Raw genomic sequence first — 24,515 nt, 5'->3', positions numbered from 1 at the left:
AGAGCCAAACTCCTAAATTGGCTCATGCACTGTTCGTAACCTGTGGTGAGTCTTTGCCATTGGGTTCCATTCCAGTGCTATATTATTCCCAATGAAAACAAGATGACTGGCAATGTTGGTCTGTGTTGGATTTGGAAACAAGTTTACATATAAACACAGCAGAGAAATGCCACACCAACCAACTAGTGGAAGCTTCGGTAGGATTCTTTAAGATTCAGGTGGTCAGTATGAATCTTGTGATGTCCTTGTAATATCAGTTTGCTGTTGTAGAGTTCTGCAGTGTGTTTATTCACAATGCCTGATTACAGTTGTGCGCCAGGTCATGGTGGCCGTTTCCCTTCAGCAAATCCTTGCTTTTATGTGGAACTTGCACTTCCCCTAACTGTATTGTCTAAATATTTTCACATTTACAGGAGAAACTGAATCAGTTCCAGGACAAGCTATCGGAAGAAAGACATGTGCGTCTGGAAGAACGCAAGAGGCAGCGAAAGTCGGAACGCCGGATTGCCTATTACAGAGATAAGGAAGAGGAGGAGCAGAGACTGCTAGAGGAACAAGTGAACAAGGGTATGTGCCGGCAAGTTAGAAGAATGCCATTTAGTATTCGGTAACACCCCTTTATTACTATTTGCTGAATAAAAAGGACATTAGCCACTTTATAGGCTTTGACTTAAAGCAGCAATGCTCTTAGCCTTGTAACACCATTAATATTTAACCAAACTGCAAGCCTGCTTGCTCATTTCATATTGAGGTGTGTGATCAGGAAAAAAAAAAAGTAATGAGTTTCATATTGTATGTTTTATTTATATTATGCCACAGTTGATGCAGTGCTTTGCAAAGTTACAATACAGCGTAAACAATGTACAAACCAATGGGGGATACAGGTAAAAGAAAGCCCTCTAAGTTAAGTAAATGTGCAAATTTAAATCTAAAGTCTCCATTCATTGCAGACGGTATTCTATGCTAAATAGATTTCTTATGGGGTAAACCTGACGTATTATAAAGTGTTTTTTTAAGATGCCTGACTTGGTCTACTTCCGAATTCTTCGTTCAGCACATGCACTGTTCGTAACTTGTTGCCACTTGCTTTGACAATGGGTTCCATTCCAGTGCTATATTAACCCCAATGAGAACAGGACGGCCAACTTGTTGGTCTGTTTGATTTGGAAACAATTTCAATCCGAAAACAGAAACGAGGACAAATTAAATGTAGTTAATACCTGTGGAGAATGTCGATATCCGAATTCAAGTCTCGTTATGGACCATCTTTATTTAAAAGAATAGATGAATAGGTGGTATTGGCAGATCGTATGGGGAAGTCTGGCACGTAACTTACCCTTCGTAACTCTGCTGCAGAGCGAGAAGAACGTGAGCGAGTTGAGAACGAAAAGCGAGAAGTTGTAGAGCGCGAATATCAGGAGCGTGTCAGGAAGCTGGAGGAACAAGAGCGCAAGAAGCGCCAAAGAGAGCTTGAGATTGAAGAGCGGGAGAAACGCCGTGATGAGGAGAGGAGAGGCGGTGACGACTCTATCAGGAAGGTGAGTAGCCATTCACCTCTCTGGATAACAGCAAACTCTCTTCAAAGTGTTATCATTACTTCTACCAAGAAAACACTTTTTCTTTGTCTATCACTAACTGTGTTTGGGTTAGTTTTCCTGGCAGCCTTGCCATATTGTTGTATTATTGTATTAATCACTATGTTGTAATATTTGCACTGCATTTGTATAATTTTATTTTTAGCGCTAATCACACCACCCTTTTTTCTAATTACTTCTACCAATCCTACAAATAGCACATGGGAGAAGTCTAACTCCTAAAGGAAGAATTAGGTTTTTGGGCCTGTTAATGGTGCAATCCTTTATAGCGGACCTAGAAACAACATTTTGTTTAAAAAAAATGTTTTAACCCTTTCATTCTTCCCTAAAACAAATGTAACAATTCTTAGAGGTGCAATCCCTTAATAGGTCAGTTGAATTTATTCAGGGATTTCTAACTAAACTAGAATTTGTTAAAGAAGCCTTTTCTTTATCCTCATCCCACTCTGTCCTTATGTGGGAACTAATAACGTTTAGAGTAGCTGGCTGTACAAGGACTTGCTGATCACACAGATTCATCACACAAAAGGGAGCAGCCACATGTAATCAAACTCCCCTCCCAAGTCTCACTTTTAAAATAATGTCATAAAAAATGTGAAAGTATCCGATTTGGGTAAAAAAAGGTTTAAATTCTCAGCTCGGACACCTGAAACATGTCACTGGAATTGGTTCCCTGGTCCTAGGAAGGATTGCCCATTTTAATCAAATATTTGGCTACTTTTATTTCATTGGAAATGAAGCACAAATTCCTTTTCTCCGAGGCCTTAGTGGGAGAGCATTTGTCAGTGTGTCTGCTACCCATGTCCCACACTGTCCTTGTCGGTCATTAGAGGGCGACTGCTAATGCAGAGACATCCTATGGCAATCCGCCCCTTTCCAAGCCTCCGCTCGCCATGTTTACAAATAAACATAAACAAAAATATTGAAATACTGGTGTCTATATTTTATAACGGGGTGTCCTTGCCCTTGGTGCACTTTGATCCTAGGTGGGACTGCTCTTTTAAGTTGACTTCTTTTAATTTATTTTTTCTACTTTTAAATGATCTTTTGAGGCTTGCTTTATTTTTATTTTCTGCAATTCTTTTCTGGTTGACGATCTTTTGTGAACGACCTTGCAAACCCCAAAGAGCCACTGATTGAGCCACCTGTGCTGATGCAGGGATATCCATAAAACCTGGCCTGTTGGTGGACCTTGAGGACGGAGTTTGACACCTCTGTATTGTCTTGTATAAAAACACAGAATTAGAGATTGCTTTTTATACTGTGGCATGCCGTTTTCAAACATGATTTTGAGATCACACGATAAAAGCATCAAAACTACTTTATAAGGATTACAACATCCCGATATAAGCAGTGGTACATTTTTCTGTGCTTCCTTCAACAATGAAAATAAAGTAATTTGTACTTCTAAACAAGTGTCAAAATTCGTAGAGGAAAAGTTCATATAGTTATGCTGATTATTTTCCGTGCCTGTCAGGTGACATCTGCTCCTATTTACTCATATATTTATATATGTTTTTTTAAAGACTGATTCCTCACGCTGGGGAGAGCGAGAATCTGAAGGCGGCGGGTGGAGACGAGCTGCAGATGCAGAACCGGACCCCAAGCCACATGTACCTGTGCAGCATGCGCCCCCAGATAAGTAAGCACTCGTAACCAATTATTAAGCGTGCGCCCCCAGATAAGTAAGCACTCGTAACCAATTATTAAGCGTGCGCCCCCAGAGAAGTAAGCATTCGTAACCAATTATTAAGCATGCGCCCCCAGATAAGTAAGCACTCGTAACCAATTATTAATGCATGCGCCCCCAGATAAGTAAGCACTCGTAACCAATTATTAAGCATGCGCCCCCAGAGAAGTAAGCATTCGTAACCAATTATTAAGCATGCGCCCCCAGATAAGTAAGCACTCGTAACCAATTATTAAGCGTGCGCCCCCAGAGAAGTAAGCACTCGTAACCAATTATTAAGCATGCGCCCCCAGATAAGTAAGCACTCGTAACCAATTATTAAGCATGCGCCCCCAGATAAGTAGGCACTCGTAACCAATTATTAAGCGTGCGCCCCCAGATAAGTAAGCACTCGTAACCAATTATTAAGCGTGCGCCCCCAGATAAGTAGGCACTCGTAACCAATTATTACGCGTGCGCCTCCAGATAAGTAAGCACTCGTAACCAATTATTAAGCGTGCGCCACCAGAGAAGTAAGCATTCGTAGCCAATTATAGAAAAAACTGGACTAATCAGTCCCGGGACCAGTGCAACAGGGTATTGGCAAAGACATATTGTATTTATTTTTATCTCAAGTCCCATTAATGGAGCCAAACATTCGAACACTTGATAGAAGTTAGGTAAGTTTTTTCAGTACACTTGATCAATGATTTGTTAAGCAAACACTCAAACTTTAGTAGATGCCACACCAGGGGCTTGACTCCAAGTGGGATTTATGGTTACTAGGGGAAGATATAGCCTATAAAGCTGTAATTGCCTGTTCACCACCACACTTATGGGAGGTACTACTTGGTGTATAACAGAATAATAATAGATCAGGGTATACAACATAAACATAACTCCAGAAGTGGATAGTACTCACTGAATAGTTGAGATTCTTGGCACCAGGGTGTGCATCCTGCAGCAGAAATGGTGATTGTGTAGTCCAAAATGGAAAACTCGTAACAAATTACCAAGGCTGCGCCCCCAGAGAAGTAAGCACTCATAACCAATTGCTAAGCGTGCGCCCCCAGAGAAGTAAGCACTCATAACCAATTGCTAAGCGTGCGCCCCCAGAGAAGTAAGCACTCATAACCAATTGCTAAGCGTGCGCCCCCAGAGAAGTAAGCACTCATAACCAATTGCTAAGCGTGCGCCCCCAGAGAAGTAAGCACTCATAACCAATTGCTAAGCGTGCGGCCCCAGAGAAGTAAGCACCCATAACAAAAACTTGCACCTTTTCAGTTTTTCTTGTCATATGGCAATAGTGCGGCCGCTCTATCAAGATATAGTATTAGTTGTAATGGAATGTAGCTTACTTGGGTATATACACAATGGAAAAAATGGGACCATTTGCCATGTATTGAGGCCCTAATCCATCTGAAACACTTGAGTGGCTGGTCATTTTATGGAGGCATTTTGTTTTCTTCCTGTTTATTTTTAGGGACTGGCGCAGGGGACAGCAAGACACAGAGAAAACCTCTAAAAATGAAGATAGAGAGGAAGAGGCTCCCAAGCAGGAAGCTGAAGAGGATGTGCCTCTCAGGAAGGGGGCTGCTGAAAGTAGTGTCCCATCTCGTGTTGATGAGGACAAAGGTTCGCGCCGTTTTGATGATGGCCCTACGCGTAGCTTTGAGGATAGAGTACCGCGGCGTGATGTGGACGAGGACAAAAGTTCTTGGCGTGGTGCAGAAGAGGAGCGTGGTCCAAAGCGTAGCGATGATGATCGTGGGCCCCGGCGTGGTTTTGATGATGCAGGGCCCCGGCGTGGTTTTGATGATGCAGGGCCCCGGCGTGGTTTTGATGATGCAGGGCCGAAGCGTGGTTTTGATGATGCAGGGCCGAGGCGTGGTTTTGATGATGCAGGGCCGAAGCGTGGTTTTGATGATGCAGGGCCCCGGCGTGGTTTTGATGATGCAGGGCCGAAGCGTGGTTTTGATGATGCAGGGCCGAAGCGTGGTTTTGATGATGCAGGGCCGAAGCGTGGTTTTGATGATGCAGGGCCGAAGCGTGGTTTTGATGATGCAGGGCCGAGGCGTGGTTTTGATGATGCAGGGCCGAAGCGTGGTTTTGATGATGCAGGGCCTAGGCGTGGTTTTGATGATGCAGGGCCGAAGCGTGGTTTTGATGATGCAGGGCCCAGGCGTGGTTTTGATGATGCAGGACCCAGGCGTGGCTTTGATGATGCAGGGCCCAGGCGTGGCTTTGATGACAGAACACCTAGGCGTGGCTTTGATGACGACAGAACACCCCGCCGTGGCTTTGACGATGACAGGACACCCCGCCGTGGCTTTGACGACGATAGAGCACCACGCCGCGGTTTAGATGATGACCGTACCCCTCGTCGTGGCTTTGATGACGACCGTGCCCCTCGCCGTGGCTTTGATGATGACCGTGCATCCTGGAGAGGTGGCGATGATGACAAAGCGCCTAAGCGTGGTGGGGATGAAGAGAGAGTTCCTAGGCGTGGTGGGGATGAAGAGAGAGGTCCTAGGCGTGGTGGGGATGAAGAGAGAGGTCCTAGGCGTGGTGGGGATGAAGAGCTAGACCCTTCAGCCTGGAAGCCCTATGGAACTAAACCAGGTAAACATTGCGGAGATCTGAAATGCAGGCTGATGGTCCCACCCCTGCAATTTACAAATTACAAAATACTTATAAAATGTATAAAAATTGTTTATTTTGGAGCACTAAAGGTGGTTACTGGTACCAATTGTATTAAGTTTTTATTTTAGATTTTTTTTAATTCAATGTAATAAAAAAAGTAAGGCCATTTTAAAAAGGCCGTCTAATCCGCTTATTAAACCAGCAGAACTTTTTTTCTTAATAGGTTTAAAGCAGGGGGTCTCCGAAGTTGGATCCCATTAATGTTGGCTCCGGGGACCCCTTGCTTCTGGAGATGCATACCTTCGTAGTGGGTGCCTGTATTTCCTGCCAGGATTTAAACGTCCCGGTCACGCGGGCCATTAGGAAGCCACTACAGATGACGTTACGGCTTCCTATTGGCCTGTGGGACATTTAAACCACCATTTTTATTGCCCCAAATAGCCGAGCTACTGGCACCCACTCCAGAGTTTGGTATATGAGGAGTAGCAGTCTTCAATGCAATGTAATAAATGCCGCCTGTTATATATCTATCTCTATCAAAAAAGATCACTTGTGAACACATTCACATGTCTCAGACAGGTCTGCAACCCTGCCTTTCACCATTATCACCTAGCATACAGTGCTTCCACTGCAGCAAGGGATTCTGGGAAATGAGTCAAAATGAGCACACTGTGTCACCTTTGCCTGTAATTCATCTTTACATGGAATCCTTATACGCTAATGCTTGCTGTTAACACAGCTTTTAAGCACAGCATGGGAATCAGATGCAAAGCCAGAAAACCCACTCACATACGTGGTGGATGGATTTCTTGGATTTGTGTGGATTTCAGGCAAAAGGTTACACGGTGTGCCCATTTGCATGTAATTTCCCAGAATCCCTTGCTGCAGTGGAAGCACTGTATGCTAGGTGATAATGATGAAAAGCAGGGTTGCAGACCTGTCTAAGATGTGAATGTTCTCACAAGTGATCTTTTTTGTTTGCTATATGCCAACGGAGGTTTCTTGTCGCCTTTTTTACCCACCATAACTTTAAAATGTGTGTGGTGCACACACACACACACACACACACACACACACACACACACACACACACACACACACACACACACACACACACACACACACACACACACACACACACACACACACACACACACACACACTTACTTAGAGCAGGGGGTGCTCAACTGCAGTCCTGAAACCCCCCCCCCCAAAAAAAGTCACATTTTGAGGCTATCCCTGCTTCAGCACACGTGCAGTCGAAGACTGAGTGACCTGTTGAGGAGTCTTGAGGACTGCAGTTGAGTGCCCCTTTGTTAGAGCCCCAGACAGGAGAAGGTGGGGGGAGTGGTGGAACCTGCAGATCCAGCTCCACACAACGTCCTTACAAAGGGGAAAGAGAAGCGAAAAGTGAAACTCTTGGAAATTGCAGCATACATTTTTTAGCAAATACCATAGGAAACGTAATTCCTTAAGCATGTTGTGGTTGTTCACGTTAGTGCTAGGGTGCAGAGTTTAATGTAACCTTACTGGTATTTCTAGTAGTGATGACATGTTTATAGGCGCAGGCGGCTGCAAGATGGTGTTTTCCTGATTATCTGATATCCATTCGGTGTTTTTAAGGGGGCTGGAGAGACAGAGAGAAGGCCCGTGAAGACAGCTGGGGCCCCCCACTGGAATCAAAGCCTTCTGAAGACAGCGAGTGGTCAAGGAGAGGGGACAAAGATGGGAATGAAAATGAACAAGACAAACGTCCGGTCAGGTGAGATTAACTTGCCAGAGTTTTCAAGCAGCTGAAATATTGTTCAGGAAGTTCTGTCCCCGACAATGATTTGCGGATGAACAACTTCATCTTGTACAATTCCCCAGTAAACCTGTTAATGGATTATATACGGCAGTCTATGCCACATGCATGGAAACAGCTGTACTCGACTTAAATATCAGATGGTGTCACAAGTATGACCATTAACATTGTTAAACAACCAATACTAATCTCAATCCTTGTAGTGAATAAATGTAGTTTTTCAAAACATTTGGTTAATCTTCAAATTTCCGAACAGTTTTTTTACTCGCACACAACTGGTATTTAACAAAGCAGCTGTTTTTGTGATGTCACATTTTAACAGATTAACCACTGCATCTGTAATTAGCTCTGCTTCTTTTTTGCCTTGTATTATGCGATTTCCAAGAACATCATTTGAGTTCTCCACCTGTACATGAATTTTTTTTTTTAAAGCTTTTGTACCTCATAAATGTTTCTCTGCCTGGTCTAGAGAGGAGTCTGCCTGGAGACGGGGAACAGAGGAAACCTCCGCCCGGGTGGAACCTTCTCGTGACAATAAGGACAAAGATGATGGTTGCAACATTCGTGAGAAGAAAGATGAACGGAAGGCACCTCCTAAAACAGACAGAGAAGAATGTAAGTAATGTGCTTTGCATTTCGTAGCCCGCGGTGTGTTAAGATCAAGCATTTTCCGTTAGACCAATATTACTCTCTTGCTGTCAAAGGGAACTTCATCTCTGTGCAAAGGCGTATGTACATTACAGGTTCCTCTGGCAACAAAGGTGTTACAAGTGATGCACAGGAGCATTTCGTCTTCCCATCTCTTGGACTCGCAAGGATGTTGTGGTAATGGTTTCATGGGTTCATGTCAGAACCATTAAATACCGTCTGACAACTGATCTCCTATTCGGATTCACGGAACTTCAACCTGTTGAGATTATATTGGTTTGTTGCCGCCCGATTCAACAACTGTTGAAAGAGCAACAGTTTGCTCCTCTCCCTGTCTTGTCCACCTGGAATTAATTATCTTGGCTAGGGGTAGCCAACTCCAGTTCTCAAGCGCCACCAACAGGTCAGGTTTCCAGGATATCCCTGCTTCAGCACAGGAAGCTCAATCAGACTTCGATTGAGCCACCTGTGCTGAAGTCGGAGTATCCTGAAAACCTAACCTGTTGATGGCCCTTGAGGACTGACGTTAGCCACCTCTGATCTTGGCTATATGTAATTTTGATGCATAGACTTCTAAAGATGCGTTGTAAATTGAGGCTCCTTTTTAGGCCTGTGTTGGTTTTGACTGATTTGGCTGTTCACAGTATGGGTTGTCTGACTAAAAGAATCAGGATGGAAGTGTGCGCACCCGATAATACTTGGGCTAATTCACCCTTCCTCCTGCGGTTATAGCAACCCTGTGGCGGCGCGGTGAAGACAAAGACAGCCAGCCAGAAGAGCGTGACACTCCCCTGCGAGCGCCTGCCGGCGAGCGAGAGAAAGGCGCATTGCGCCCAGACAAGAAAGATGACAAGGATGCAGCTCGTCGCACCAAGACTGAGACAGACGATGACGGGTGGACGACAGTGCAGCGGCGCTAGGTACACATGGGTGTTCTGAGCGGCCAGACCTACATTAATAAAATGTGGGAGTCGCAGAATTTTTGCATTCTTTACCAATATTCCCCTTTTCCCCGACCCAAACACCCTCCTCAACTCCTTTCGAATATCCCCAGCCCTAAAGCGTTAAATAAAATGTGAGCCTCCGCAGCCATCTTTCTCTGTGCTTTTGCATTACCTTCAGTAACATTCGTTGGCATGATGCCATTTACGTGTCTGGTACCACGTGGAATAACTGAAAAGTAGCATGAGGAATTCGGATAAAGAGGGTACAGTTCTCAGGCAACGCCATTAATGTCTATTTTAAAGGAAATTTGTTTCTGGATGTGTTGGAAACTAGGTGCATTTTAAAATTGTCCAAATGTTATTGGAAACAAGACCAAAACTGAGGTTGTCAGTACGCTTTCTTTACAGAACATGAAACATTCACAATTGGTATTCTCTTCCTGTATAGGAGAACGGTGATTAGCTCCCCGTCTATCATGACATTTAAGGGAGGTACAGCTAAAAAGAACATGTGAGCTTCATGGGAATGTGTGGAATTGATCTAGTAAAGTCGCATTGTAGGTTGAGGCATTGAAAAGAGAATGTATGTATTTTTTTTTTTATATACCTTACCAATAGTGAGTTTTTGTAACCGATCAATTGTGAGGGATTTCCACCAGTTTGGGGTTTTTCAGCCCGTTGAATGAAATCATTGGCAGTACGAGAGCTTGTCCGTTCTCCAAACTTACCTGTCCGTACTGACATGGCTAGTGGTGGACACCTGTTGCCTCTGCATTTTCTTTGATCTCTCATTTTGAGAGACAGGTAGCACATGCTCAGATTACTTGAGCCTGTGCAGAATAATTGCATGATTAGACCGTTTAGTAAAACGGAAGTTGAGCTGAATTTGAATATAGGGTTAAGAAAACGTTGCTGAAACCTACTATGCTGCTTTAAAAATCAATATAATTTTGTAAAGACAGTTTTCCTGACAAATGCACTTAAACGGCTGCCTGTTAACAGATATTAAATAAACAGTCAGGACTAAAGTCTTGTCATCTGTACAGTCGTGTAAGGTTAGAACAGAGGTGGCCAACACCAGTCCTCAAGCGCTACCAACAGGTCAGGTTTTCAGGATATCCCTACTTCAGCGCAGGTGGCTCAGAAGATTGAGCCCTGATTGAGCCACCTGTGCTGAAGCAGGGATATCCTAAAAACCTGACCTGTTAGCTCTTGAGGACTGGAGTTGGCCACCCCTGGGTTAGAACTACACGTGACCTTGTCAACCAAAGTGTTTATTTTCTATGCTTTTAATTACGCCTCCATAACTAAAGGGCTCAGAATCTGAGCTGCATTTAAGCACCTCTGGGCCACAAAGTTCTACCTGTCCTACTTGCTGAAGTTGGAATTTAATAAAAGATGGGGGGGGGGGGGTGCAATAACCTTTTGTGTTATGGGGCAGACTTCATCAGGAAAATTCAGTTCAGTTCCATGTGATAGAATAAATGCGAGGAAATATAAAAGATGCAGCGACTGGTGAAAGGAGGGCATAGACTTCTTCAAATCTTTGCTTAACATTTTGCTCAAGCGGTGCTGTTGCCATGAGCTTTTATCAGCTGTCTTCGATTTTTGAAGTCTTTAATGAAATCTGTCATATTTAAAGAAAATTACAGTTAAATGAATTGTTTTAACCTTTATATTCCTGCTTTCATTTCACATAATTGCTGTTGCCTTGTGGGTTCAAGGAATATCAAGTTATGCGTAATTTGATCTTAATTTTAGGCCAACACAGGATTGCTGCTGTTTATTCAATAATAAATAAAGTACTTCTAGAATTGGCAATCTTTGTGTTGTATTAATCAAGGCCAAAGCGTTCAGAAAGGGGGCATTGCAGTGTTCCTAATTTCATTACTGACTTTGAACCCCTTAGGATCAGTGTTTATCAGATGTCTCCTCTGGACACTCCTGCCCGATCAGATTAATAATAATAATTTGCCACGCAGGTGGTTTGAACTTACATGGCATGGCTAGGACGTCCTAACAGGAGGGTGAAGACGCATTGCCCTAGAACAGATATTCAAACATTGGTGGTCTGGATGCCTGTAGCGTGATGCTTGGTCACGTTCTTTGGACGGCTAAATGGTTCATTCCCGTTTGACGCTGTGCATCTAGTGTGCAAGTAAGTCACTGCTTTTTTGCCTGGAGGGAAAGTTTTTGCTCCTCCCCCAAAAAATACAGGCTCCCCCGAATACCTGCGTACACACTGCTGCCCAGAGCGCCTGAACTTTTGAAAACCAATTTAGATGACTGACACTATGGTATGGTTTCGTGCACCACCTACCCAGATAAACCCGCTGGAGTGTATCACTTTAAGGGGTTAGGAAGTCAGGATAAGAAGTGCTCAGTGATCCAGTATTTACAGTTGGGTCTGGAAATAATAGGACAGTGACACAATTTTCATAATTTTGGCTCTGTACGCCACCACAATGGATATGAAATGAAACAACCGAGATGCAATAGAAGTGCAAAGTTTCAGCTTTAATTCAAGGGGTTGAACAAAAATATTGTATGAAACATTTAGGAATTGCAACCATTTCTGTACACAGTCCCCTTATTTCAGGGGCTCAAATGTAATTGGACAAATTAACACAATCATACATAAAATGTTCATTTTTAATACTTTGTCGAGAATCCTTTGCAGGCAATGACTGCTTGAAGTCTGGAACGCATGGACATCACCAAACGCTGGGTTTCCTTTTTTGTGATGCTTTGCCAGGCCTTTACTGCAGCTGTCTTCAGTTGTTTGTTCATGGGTCTTTCTGTCTTAAGTTTTGTCTTCAGCAAGTGAAATGCATGCTCGAGCGGGTTGACATCAGGTGATTGACTCGGCCATTGCAGAATATTCCACTTCTTTGCCTTAAAAAAAACTCCTTGGTTGCTTTCGCAGTATGTTTTGGGTCATTGTCCATCTGTCAAGTGAAGCGCCGTCCAATCAACTTCGCTGAATCTGAGCAGACAATATCCCTATACACTTCAGAATTCATCCGGCTGCTTCTGTCTTCTGTCACATCATCAATAAACTCTAGTGACCCAGTGCCATGTAAGCCATGCATGCCCATGCCATCACACTGCCTCCACCGTGTTTTCAGATGTGGTATGCTTCGGATCATGAGCCGTTCCAAGCCGTCTCCATACTTCTTTCTTCCCATCATTTTGGTACAGGTTGATCTTAGTTTCATCTGTCCAAAGAATGCTGTTCCAGAACTGGGCTGGCTTTTTTTTTTTTTTAAGATATTGTTTGGCAAAGTCTAATCTGGCCTTTCTATTCTTGAGGCTTATGAATGGTTTGCACCTTGTGGTGACCCCTCTGTATTTGCTCTCGTGAAGTCTTCTCTTTATGGTAGACTTGGATAATGATATGCCTACCTCCTGGAGAGTGTTCTTCACTTGGCTGGATGTTGTGAAGGGGTTTTTCTTTACCATGGAAAGGATCGTACGATCATCCACCACTGTTGTCTTCCGTGGACGTCCAGGCCTTTTTGTGTTGCAGAGCTCACCAGTGCGTTTTTATTTTTTTTCTCAGAATGTACCAAACTGTTGTTTTGGCCACTCCTAAGGCTAAGGCCCCGCTCCCAGAGTCAGCGCACCTGCGCTGCTGACAGGCGGTGCGCTGACATACACAGACCGCGATCTGCGGTCTGTAGGGAGCGGGAGCCGGAGCGGGAGGTGGGAGGTTTGATCGGGAGGGGGGGCGTGGCTTGAGCGGAGGGACCCGCTACTCTCCCCCCCCTCCCTCCACGGACTCGGGCTGGAGCTGGAAGGTAAGTTTAAACACACACACGCAGGCACTCATTCATACACACACACACACACACACACAGGCAGGCACTCACGCACTCATACGCACACAGGCAGGCACTCACGCACTCATACACACACACACAGACAGACAGACAGACAGAGGCACGCACTCACGCACTCGGGCACACACACACACAGACAGAGGCAAGCACTCACGCACTCGGGCACACACATACACACACAGACAGGCACGCACTCAGACACACACACAGGCACTCACCTGCTTTCACTCCACACTCCTCCCCGCTCCCCGAAGCCTCTCCTCCTCCCGAAGCCTCCCCTCCCCATTGGCTCACAGCCACACACGTCACGCGTCAACGCTAGGAAACACCATTCTCTGGTGTCTCCAGCGGCTGACGCGCTACAGCGTGTAGTCAGAAGTGCCGCCAGGGGGGACCGGGACCGGCTCGCGAGGATTCCCCTGCTGGTGGGGAACTCGCGACCCGCCGCCCGCGCCAACGAGCGCAGCGGGACCGAGGCCTAATGTTCCTGCTATCTCTGATGGATTTTCTTTTTTTTGCAGCCTAAGGATGCCCTGTTTCACTTGCATTGAGAGCTCCTTTGACCGCATGTTGTGGGTTCACAGCAACAGCTTCCAAATGTGAATGCAACATCTGGAATCAACTCCAGACCTTTTACCTGCTTAATTGATGATGAAATAACGAAGGAATAGCCCACACCTGTCCATGAAACAGCTTTTGAGTCAATTGTCCAATTACTTTTGGTCCCTTGAAAGAGAGGGGGCTACATATTAAAGAGATGTAATTCCTAAACTCTTCCTCCAATTTGGATATGAATACCCTCAAATTAAAGCTGATAGACTGCACTTTAAGCCCATATTAATTATTTGACTGTAACTTGAATTTCGTTTGGTACACAGCCGAAATAACAAAACTTGTATCAGTGTCCAATTATTTCCGGACCTAACTCATGAGTGCAAAAGCGTCTCTATTCTTGGCATGAGAAGAGTTAAGCTGAGCCATGGTGTGGGAGACTGCGCAGAGAGCGATCAGATTGCCTTAAGGCCGGTTGGAGGCAGAAGGGGGCGCGCGTTACGCAAGAAATCAGTTTCAACTGATTTCTTGGCGTGACATGCAGGTCATGTGAGCGATTCGCCCAATGAGGGCCAACCAGCTCCGTGATGCCCCTAGGCACGGCCTGTCAGCCATGGACAGCACCCACTTCACGCGGGTGACTTCACAGCCTCCGCATGGCCCGGGCCTTAGGTAGTTTTAAGGGGCAGTCTCTCCAGGGACCACATTGGACTTGGGTTGGGCAATATACCAATAGTATAGTGATACTGCAGTATAAAAATGGACGGTAACTCGAAAGCTACCATTATTTATTACTACTGTATTTATATCTGCCCACTACTGTGGTCTCGTGTGAAGCTGCAGCGTGGGAGCAGTCTCAAAGCTTCCAGATACTCACCCCTCCTGCTGCTGTATGGAAGCTGGCAGAGAGCAGTTGGGTAAAACAAAAATTGTGAGGCGCTTCCAAGAAAGGTGTGATAAATAAATATTTAAATATAGTGATAAATATAAATATAAAGTGATTGATATCAACAGTGCTCAAAAATAATAATAGTAAAATTCGCTGCTCAACCCTCTTAGGAGAAGATCCGGTTTCTCCTCTCTTGACTGTTTGGAAGAAGCTTGTGGGGAGCGCAGAATTTCACCATATGAAAGGAAGAGAAAATATACTGTATAATAGTGTAATATGTCCAAACACCTGTGGCAATATGTATGGGGATCGAGATTAAGAACTCACATTCTCCCAGTTAAAATACAGCATTGGAAGACAATCTGAAGACTCTGTAGTTTGCAGGGGGGTCTTGCTTCCCTGGTGTCAGTGGATCAAGCCCTCGATGGAAACAGAGACAACTCTAGTGCAACATTGTATGTTCACTCATAGTATATTCAATAAAAGCAGTGGTAATTTGCACTTACATTAGCACCATGTGCATAGACACATAAAAATCAAAGCGCAGCAGCAGTATACACCAGTATACCAGCCTGGCTCCTGTGGCTGCGTGGTGTCCCGTCCCCTTCTGCCCCGGGTGATAGGAGAAGATCGGACTCCTGACGAAGCTGCCATGCCATCGAAACGCATAGAGTGAACCAGCAGCAACCCAGATTATGCCCCCCATGCCCCAGAACCCGTGTGGACCCATTTCAAGATCGATCGCGGAAGTGACGCGACGGACCGGAAGTGACGCGATCCCGGGAGAGGGGTAGATGGTGTATACTGCTGCTTCTTCCAAACAATCAAGAGAGCAGTTGGGGGCAGGTCTAAAGCCTCGTTCAGGGTGCCAGAGGCAGGAGTTGGAGGGCAGGCGGCAGTCTGCTGGGCGATGTGTGTTCATCCTCCCCAGCAGACTTTTTCAGGAGTTGAGGAGGCGGGCAGCTTAGGGATCCAAGTTGCAGTCTTGAAATCATTCTCAAGAATGATTTCATTGGCTGCCGAGGTCCCAGTGACGCTGCTGCAGCTTCAAAAAACAACCTGGCTTGTTTATTGAAACTGTAGCCAGCGTCAACTCCGTACTTCGGAGACAGGGCAGCTGCTACCCTGACAACCAGTATTCAATTTGAGTACATTGTGTCCCACGGCAGCTCGCACGTCAGCACGCCCTCCCTCCGAAGCCTGCACCCTGAACGAGGCCTAAAAGCTCTGAGACAGAAGTTTTCACATGCTCCAGCTTCAAGGAATCCTCCTCCTGGTAATCTCACCCCTTCACCCCATCGCTTTCCAATGTCCATTAAGTGTAGGACGGAAGAGGGGGACTTATGGTGTGTAATGGAGAAAAAGGGGGTTTAGTGGGGTTTCAGTTAATTTATTGTCAAATTTCATTTAAAAAGTTTTATTCGTAAAATGAAAATATACTAAAATGTATTTGCACATGTAATAAGAATGAAATGCAGTTTTCGAAGAATATTTCACAATAAATTACCTGGAACTGTTTTTGATGACTAGATTTTTTTGTTTTCCATTTGGTATTTATTGTGATAATGATATTTATCACCCAACCCTACATTGGATTAATGCCAGTGACCTTTTTAAAGGGTCACATATGGGTGATTACCATACATACAGATTTGGGTATATAAGGCAAACAGACTTTTGGTGTTTAATTTCCTCCATTGTCTGATAGCACTGTTACAAACACGCTTGCACATCCAGTCCCCAGGCCTTCTCTGTTGGCTCACTGCTTTTAACTGGGTGCAAGGGATTAGGGTAAAGAAATTCAATTTGTAATCGCCTCCAAAAATAAACTCCATTTTAGCAATGAAAATAGTTCGATTTGTTTAGGGAAGCTGTTAAATTATTTGCAATGAGCTGGCTGTGGCATTGCACCTCGATTTCCAATCTATATGTGCTATGGTGTGGGCGGAGTTGTCCTTCCTTAATACATCATTATTTGACCCCTTGAATAAAATCAGATTGTGTTGTATGTGTATATACTGGTGCTTTATTACGCCTGGGCATTCTTAACAGAATGGTCCTTACTCTTAAAGAAAAAGAAACACTGTACTTAATACACACTGTATACATCAGAAACTAGTAGGCTGTGCCACTGTCCTTTTATACTAGTTCCAGTGTCCAATGTAGAAAGCCCCTTAGGCTAGTTGGATTGCCAGCACTGCGTTGGAGCCCTGTTCTCAGGTCGTGTCTCAGAGGATATTTAAATTGTGGGGAAAGGCCTCCTGGATGCGCTTTAACCGTCTGGTAAGTATCTGGATGTCTTGCTCTGTGTGTAGTGTTTCTGCTGCTCTCATGTTCTCTGTCCTTGGTTAGTCTCCAACAAGCCTCCTTTCACCATCTTTTGAGTTTCGGGTCATTTTCTTATGTTCCCCTCATTCTATCTTTGTAATGCAGAATGGCAGTTGGACTTCCTCTGTCTCAAAGCTGCGTTTGCTTCAATATTTTATTTGGTTTTCTTATCAAATCCCATATCTCCTATTCCTTATTGCACCATGTGTTAGGTGGAGCAGATTCACTCTGTATTCACAGCATACATACTTGTAGCAAAAGGGGGGGGGGGGGGGTAAGTTTACAAGCAACAGAGCTCATAGTTATGCTGCCACAGTAGTTAATAAACACACTTGGTATACAGGACCACCGTAGTTATCCAGCAGCTGGTTTACTTCACTGTTGCCTAGAAGTGCAGATTGCGGGTACTGATCCTGTTGGGCCTGACTGTACCCTTTCCTCACTGTCTGTTTTAGGGAAGAGCGTAAACTATTTAACAAAAAATTACACATGAAATCAGCCAACCATTGGAAGTGTTAGTGCGATCAGTGCAATACTTTTTAAAGCAGCAGTTTAAGCTGCCAGTTTCCCCGCCCTTTAATATGTGCATGAATACAATCCACACTAAGTAATTAGCCAAGTTGTTGATCGATTACTGAACATGTGGCTTAGGGGTTCACTAAATGGCTGTCTGTGCAGTAAAACAGGACTAAAGCAAAGTTCTGTGGGGAAGATCATGTGACCAGGCAGTTGACAAAGGACAGGACTCAAAGGGGTGTGCCACAGCCTGTTTCAGAAGAGGAAGAGCCTTTGTAAGTGGTTGCTATAGAAATGTAAAATGCTTGTTAAGTTAAAAATGTAATTCAGTTTTTTTCCCTCATAGTACAGAAGTGATTATACAAAAAAAAAAGTAGGATATTGCTTGGTCTGCAGCCAGCTTTGGTGATTGTAAGGTGCAACAGGTAGTAGCTATTAGTGAGGAAAATTTAAACTAAAAGCATGTGATCAGCGCTCAAACCTATATAACTATACCTAAATATTAACTAAAATAACCAGGTGCTTAACAATAATAAAATGAATATTTAAAGTGTCCCCTATAAGAAAAAATCTAATGTGAATTCCTCACAGCCTGTTGTGGCAGGTTGGGGAATGGCTGCCTTGGGAATATAACAACCCTATCCACAAGGGCTGTATAACATACACAGAGAGATAACAAATGACACAGATAAAACACAGACAATAATTCCCTGGCGCACTATCAGATAATAAACCTGACGAATCGGAGTAGTCCCATGAATCAAAAGATGGTATAAAGAAGATCCACAGTCCACAATGTCCCGTTCTTTTACACAGAATGCTGGTCTGAAAATACAAATAAAACAACCATTGCGCAGTACCCTATGGTCAGTATTCCAAGACCCCACCGTTGCTATCTACTTACTTAAAAATAGATAAGAATGGGCCTCAAAAGGTTTCTTTAAGTCCCCCCACGATTGGCTCCGACTGATTCCTGCTGCTGGTATCACGCTTTACACTTCCAGCATCAGCATCACCATACCGATTGGGAACAGAAAGGGGCACCAATAGTATAGCACTATAACATTTATTGTTAAAAAATGACAAGCATAAAAACATGCACTCACATGCGAGAATGCCCTATGCGTGTCCTACAACGTGCCGTCCGCTTCACATGGGAGGATGTCGAGGGATTGCAGGGGGAGGCTGGAGCCGGCGTGGGTCCCCGCTTCGTGGCCGCGACTCGGAGCGCCTAGTCCCTCCTCCGATGACGTTCCCCGTCAATCAACCTCCTTTCCTTCCACAGGGTCTGCACGTTGCAGCACGTTCAACAGGGTGGAGCCTGTTGAACGTGCTGCAACGTGCAGACCCTGTGGAAGGAAAGGAGGTTGATTGACGGGGAACGTCATCGGAGGAGGGACTAGGCGCTCCGAGTCGCGGCCACGAAGCGGGGACCCACGCCGGCTCCAGCCTCCCCCTGCAATCCCTCGACATCCTCCCATGTGAAGCGGACGGCACGTTGTAGGACACGCATAGGGCATTCTCGCATGTGAGTGCATGTTTTTATGCTTGTCATTTTTTAACAATAAATGTTATAGTGCTATACTATTGGTGCCCCTTTCTGTTCCCAATCGGTATGGTGATGCTGATGCTGGAAGTGTAAAGCGTGATACCAGCAGCAGGAATCAGTCGGAGCCAATCGTGGGGGGACTTAAAGAAACCTTTTGAGGCCCATTCTTATCTATTTTTAAGTAAGTAGATAGCAACGGTGGGGTCTTGGAATACTGACCATAGGGTACTGCGCAATGGTTGTTTTATTTGTATTTTCAGACCAGCATTCTGTGTAAAAGAACGGGACATTGTGGACTGTGGATCTTCTTTATACCATCTTTTGATTCATGGGACTACTCCGATTCGTCAGGTTTATTATCTGATAGTGCGCCAGGGAATTATTGTCTGTGTTTTATCTGTGTCATTTGTTATCTCTCTAGGTAGTAGCTATTACAGCAAAAGCAATCCAAGTTTCACTTAAAACCTACAGAAACTAGATCTACTCCGTGATAACATTTTAATGCTCCAGTCATACAAAATACCCCTAAACCCTCACTGTGCAACATCCACTCTCTAAAGCCAGATGTTGGCATTGTAAAACATCTAATATTACCGCTTCATGAGCTCAAAGATCCAGTTTTGGGGTGTGATCACCATTACAGCCTTTTGTGACTTACCTGGAGGGAAAAGCCCCCAAAGAAGTTCCCAAGGGAACAAAACACGCGTCGGGTTTCAATGACGCAGCCATAGTGGCATAGATGCGACCTCAGCATTAGCTCCAGACCACAGCCTATTTGGTTCTCGATATAAAAGGTTACTTTTTTTTTAACGCTCTAGTAAGCTAAACTATGTTGTGGGCCCCAGGAGGCAGCCACTCAGTATTTCTAGCATAATTATCCAGCTGCAGTATTCTAAACAGTGTTTTCTCCCCGCGACCCCACGGAGTGATGTTATTCACTGTACTCAGCTCCAATACCTAAAGAGGTTTGTGGATTTACACTGCAACAAAAAAAAAAAAAGGGGGGGGGGGGAGAGGGGGCCCCCAATGGTCTTCTATTTTATGGTCCATGACTATATATCTGCACCATTGTCCCAGAATCTAGCCCACAAACAAATACAGTGTGAGACTTGACTCTTACTAGGGTATGGTTCTGGTTATACATAGTATCATCTGTTAAATGATGGACTACATGTCTGACATGTGATTTGTTGAGCTCTATTACATAGGGCATAGAATAAAATATAACAGTGTTATGCATTCAGCTTTTTTTGTTGTAAGTGTTTTGAACCTTTCACATTATTTAGGGTGATCGATAGCCACAATATGGAGTCCCTTAGTGTCTCTCACGTTAACTTTATTCTTGTTCTTTTCATCACAATAATTATCAATAAATGTAATTAAAACCAGTAGAGGTTGAGTGCTTACTATAAGGGTTTCTGATCGTGTTTGTGTATTGCTATGCTTATTCCCTTAGCACCATTCTAGTAAGTGAACTACATTACGCTGAGCAACTCCCACCCTTCTTAACGCTTTAAAGACCACATGCTGCAAAAGTAAACAAAGTCCCATTTAAAGCAATGCCAAAGCTTTTGCACCAGTTTCTCAGCAGTAAATATTCAACATCGAAATATTTTTTCCTTTCCCCAGGGTGGGCAGCAGGGGGTCCGTATAGCGAAACCACATCAAAGAAAGTACTTCCTGGTATTTAAATCCCTCATGTCATGCAGGAAGCTCCAGCAGGAGATGACGGCACATTAAATTGAAAATGTATTTCCCTTGGAGAAGCTTAAAACACCGGTAACTTCAGTATCTCAGGAACCTGGAGGTCCCCAAGCTGGAACACTTCAGCCCCAGGGAACCCCTGGTCCTCATCCTTCGAGAATAAATAAACAGGGACTACTCATTTCCCACTCACTGGGCAAAAATACTTGCTCAGTGGACCCAAAGAAGTTGTGGTGTCAGAGCTTGCTTCCATAATGAAGAGTTGCAACAGCTTCGGAAGAGGATGTTCAGACTATTCGTGACACCACAGTGGCTTCAGTAGTAAAAATAAAATCCCTACAATCTCAAATATTTGGGAGTGTTAAGCAAAAGTCCATTAAAAATAAATAGGAAGGGGGCTGTGCAGTTCTAAGATTTACGATGGTGGCCATTGCTAATGTAAATAATAATTTGACATTTATTGGGTAACAAACAAGTGGAGGGGAGGGGGTGTTCGTGACAAGGATTTAAAGAAAAGCGCAAATTAAATAGATTTGCGCAGTGTGTAGTATCCGTGCTCAAGGTCATTAACGCAAGTGAGTAAGAAACTAATTGTGACGTGTACTTCACTACAAATTACAGTGCTGATTTTTGTTCAATGTTCCCATTACTAAAAAGGTAACCCAAGTGAAAAAATCTGTGCTTCCTTCATACACAATTTAAACCATAAATACATATTAAATAGCAATAACAGTCGTAATCCTTAACAAAAACGTAATACCCACAATGAAGATGTGTCAAGAAAACCCCCCCAGTATATACACATTTAGTTGCCAACACAACGGCAAAATGTAGTAAGTGTTCTAGGCAGGGTGAATATTTAGCTATATGCCGCTGTCATTTGTATACTTTCAATCGTCAAATCGCTGTTTCCATCAGTTTGCAATAATATTTCAGTAGCGCCACCAAAAATAAATAAAAAGTTAATTCTGAAAGAAACAAAAAAGCTTTTACATGGAAGAGCCAGACATTGTTCATCCAGATATGCCTAGCAATAAATCTACAGGGGGGAAAAAAACGGTTTCCACTTGAGATCAGGATTGTCTTCCTTAATTCATCCAGCGATTGCAACATTAAAAATCATGTTTCATAAAAATGTCGGCTAAAAATAAACTTTGAGGAAAACAATAAGTCCGGCTCCGGACAGAGATGACCCTGTGGTTGCGGTTCGGGACGCGGGTCCCCAGGACTCCGAGCGATGATCAGCAGCGGCCCTTCCGTGGGTTGGGATGACCGGTGCGGGTGCCCAGGCGGTGCGGGCGCTGGGGGCAGTACCGCACGGTGTGAGCTCGGTCTCCGTTGGCTCCGCACAGAGGACACGTGTAACCCCGCAGCACCGGGCACTGGATCAGCCCGTCCGCCCCCTTTAGTCGATGAGTGCTATACAGAGACGCCGCCTCGCGGTTGCTCCGGCAGAAGCCGCAGCCCCGCTGCCCCCGATCCCGATCCTCCACCTGTTGCCCGGCCCAGGGCTCTGCCGGGGCTGGCGGGAGGGGGGCCCAGCTTTTTGCTTTCCCCTGGGGCTCTGAGCTCCTCAGGCCGCCGGAGAGGAGGGAGAAGAGTCCCAGGTAATCATTCCACGAGTCGAAGGCGTTACCGGGGGAAGGGTTTCCGGTGCCGGGCTGGCGTGTGTTCACGTGGGGAAGGCGGGTGTCCATGCTGGTGTTCCGCGGCGCGCAGGTGCAGAGGAGCCGCTGTAATCCACGTGCTTCTGCGCGCAGACGCTTTCCCGGTATTTAACTCCTCCCAACACTGCTCTGATTGGCTGTTTCATCAGCACCTTGTGATTGGTACAGTTAACCCTTGAGATTGCCTCTACTATGTGAGCAGGGGTGACCGACTCCAGTCCTCAAGGGGCCACCAACAGGTCAGGTTTTCAGGATATCCCTGCTTCAGCAAAGGTGGCTCACTGATTGAGCAACCTGTGCTGAAGCAGCTACTGGCCGAGCCACCTGTGCGGAAGAGCCACCTGTGCGGAAGCAGTTACTGATTAACCCATCTGTGCTGAAGCATGGATTTCCAGAAAACCTGACCTGTTGGTGGCCCCTCGAGGACTGGAGTGGCTGCCCCTGGCTTCCAGCACAGAGCTCATTATGGACATTCAATAGGTCTGTCCACACTAATCAGGATTTATTGGTCCTTTGTGTTCTTGTGTTTTTTTTTTAAATTCTCTTTCAAGTGCTAAAAAATGAGTTTGTAAGGATCTTGTACATTTCTTCCTCTGGGTGTTTGTAGGTTATATATATATATATATAATTATTATTTTGTAGTGAACTGGGAATGAACAGAGCAATGCATTTCGGGATTAGGAAACAGCATATGCCACCTGCTAATGGCAAACCACAGTTAAATAGTGGTGGTATCCCAATGACACATACAGATTCCACATGCTGGGCTCCTCAAACGGTTCATCTGTCACTTTATGGATTACCATATGTAGATGGATGAGAAGTGCTTGCCAAGATATCTGTGTATACTGCCTGTAAAGCAGCTCACAGCAGGGAAGCCAACCTCCAATAACTGAAATAAGGGAGATTTGAGGGTTTTAGGCTGAAAAGTGGCATTATTGTATGGAGCAGAGCTGATTTTTATCAGACTGAATTGAAGGCTATGAGACTGCTAGATGCTAAAAACCAGTGACAGACTTCAAGTGAGTCAGACTCACAGAAAATCAGTAAGACGTCTGACATAAGGTGCAAAAACAGGACGAGATTCAGCATCTTCTGATCACAGCACTATTAGTGCATGCAAGCAGGGTTTTCATAAAGAAGGGTAACGTCGCTGTTATTAAACGGGTGGGGAGTAGTGTAAATTATCTAAATCCTCAATTTATAGAACTCGGTAACACAATTAAAAAAATCCTTAGTACGTTATCCCACTGGTAGATATATATCTTTCAGCCCGTTTAAGTGAAGGGACCATAAGGAATCTTCTAGCACCCATAAGTGTTTGATGGAATAGCACCATAAAACATGATCTTAAATATAATTGGCAGGTATGCCTGTGCAAAGTCAACAGCAATACTGCAAATGTGTATCCATAGTAAAAGAAAAGAAAATAGTGTATACAAGGTAACATAAAAATAATAAACGTCTTATTTAGTGCTGACAATGTACTTAGCTCTGTACATACAATTGTGCGGGCACGATGAGTTTCTGCCCAACAGAGCTTACAATCTAATGTTGGTACCTGAGGCATGAAGATAAAGTGACTTATATATGATGACCTTGAAATAAATGTAACCTTTAGTGATTACTGGTGCGTGGATTTGTAGATAACACATCGGCCAGTTTGTATTAATTCCTTCAATGGAAGAACGTCGGCCAACAGATTGCTGTATTTTAGACAATATATAGTTTGTATGTGTTTTAGGATATTTTAAGAGGAATTGCTCATTTTATACAGATAAATCCCCTCTTCGCTGAGTCGCATTGCTTAAAGCCAGCGTATAAATTAAAAATAAATCATATTAAGGGTTTAACATCCAGTTGAGTGCGGAAATAACATGAGACTGGAGGTCTGTGATAGCACTGTCCTAATAATGGGTGAGGCTGATTATAAAGGAGTGAGACTGTCACCCAGAGAGTAACACTCAAAAGAAAGGAAATAAGTGAGAGTGCTTCCCAATGAGTGAGACTCACTTAGATGACAGATGTAAATGGCTGAAGCTCTCCCATACAGTGACACATGGCAGTTCGGTAGCTCCAGCAGCTCAGGAGTTAAAGCCCCCATGGTATGTCACCCAAAGACTACAACTCCCGGCATGCATTACGCCCCGGAAACTACGGCTCCC

At 44.5% G+C, this 24,515-nt stretch overlaps 2 protein-coding genes and 2 non-coding genes across 4 annotated transcripts in view; 3 read left to right on the top strand and 1 right to left on the bottom strand.

The window, feature by feature from the left end:
* EIF3A (eukaryotic translation initiation factor 3 subunit A) overlaps positions 1-14,276 on the top strand; it is a 28,640-nt gene extending 14,364 nt beyond the window's left edge. Inside the window, exons 16-23 of the mRNA XM_075612030.1 lie at positions 414-567; positions 1,357-1,538; positions 3,122-3,237; positions 4,748-5,886; positions 7,531-7,669; positions 8,181-8,326; positions 9,092-9,279; positions 13,667-14,276. Coding sequence (XP_075468145.1) covers positions 414-567; positions 1,357-1,538; positions 3,122-3,237; positions 4,748-5,886; positions 7,531-7,669; positions 8,181-8,326; positions 9,092-9,279 — 2,064 coding nt within the window. The 3' untranslated portion in view covers positions 13,667-14,276. The remainder of the gene's footprint in view (positions 1-413; positions 568-1,356; positions 1,539-3,121; positions 3,238-4,747; positions 5,887-7,530; positions 7,670-8,180; positions 8,327-9,091; positions 9,280-13,666) is intronic.
* LOC142502216 (small nucleolar RNA SNORA54) lies at positions 25-143 on the top strand. Its single transcript, XR_012803671.1, has one exon. It is a non-coding gene; the product is annotated as a small nucleolar RNA SNORA54 (small nucleolar RNA).
* Positions 1,058-1,175, top strand: LOC142502215 (small nucleolar RNA SNORA54). The gene has a single exon (XR_012803670.1). It is a non-coding gene; the product is annotated as a small nucleolar RNA SNORA54 (small nucleolar RNA).
* Positions 14,277-20,368: 6,092 nt separating the features above from the next.
* NANOS1 (nanos C2HC-type zinc finger 1) lies at positions 20,369-22,388 on the bottom strand. Its single transcript, XM_075612031.1, has one exon. It carries the CDS (start codon positions 22,378-22,380, stop codon positions 21,925-21,927), a length of 456 nt encoding a protein of 151 aa, XP_075468146.1. The 5' UTR covers positions 22,381-22,388; the 3' UTR covers positions 20,369-21,924.
* Between the last annotated feature and the right edge of the window lie 2,127 nt (positions 22,389-24,515).

This window comes from Ascaphus truei, chromosome 8 (assembly GCF_040206685.1).
Source record: "Ascaphus truei isolate aAscTru1 chromosome 8, aAscTru1.hap1, whole genome shotgun sequence".
Taxonomy (NCBI): Eukaryota; Metazoa; Chordata; class Amphibia; order Anura; family Ascaphidae; genus Ascaphus; species Ascaphus truei.
Note: the sequence above shows the minus strand (reverse complement) of the source record. Positions and strands in the feature narration are given on the sequence as shown.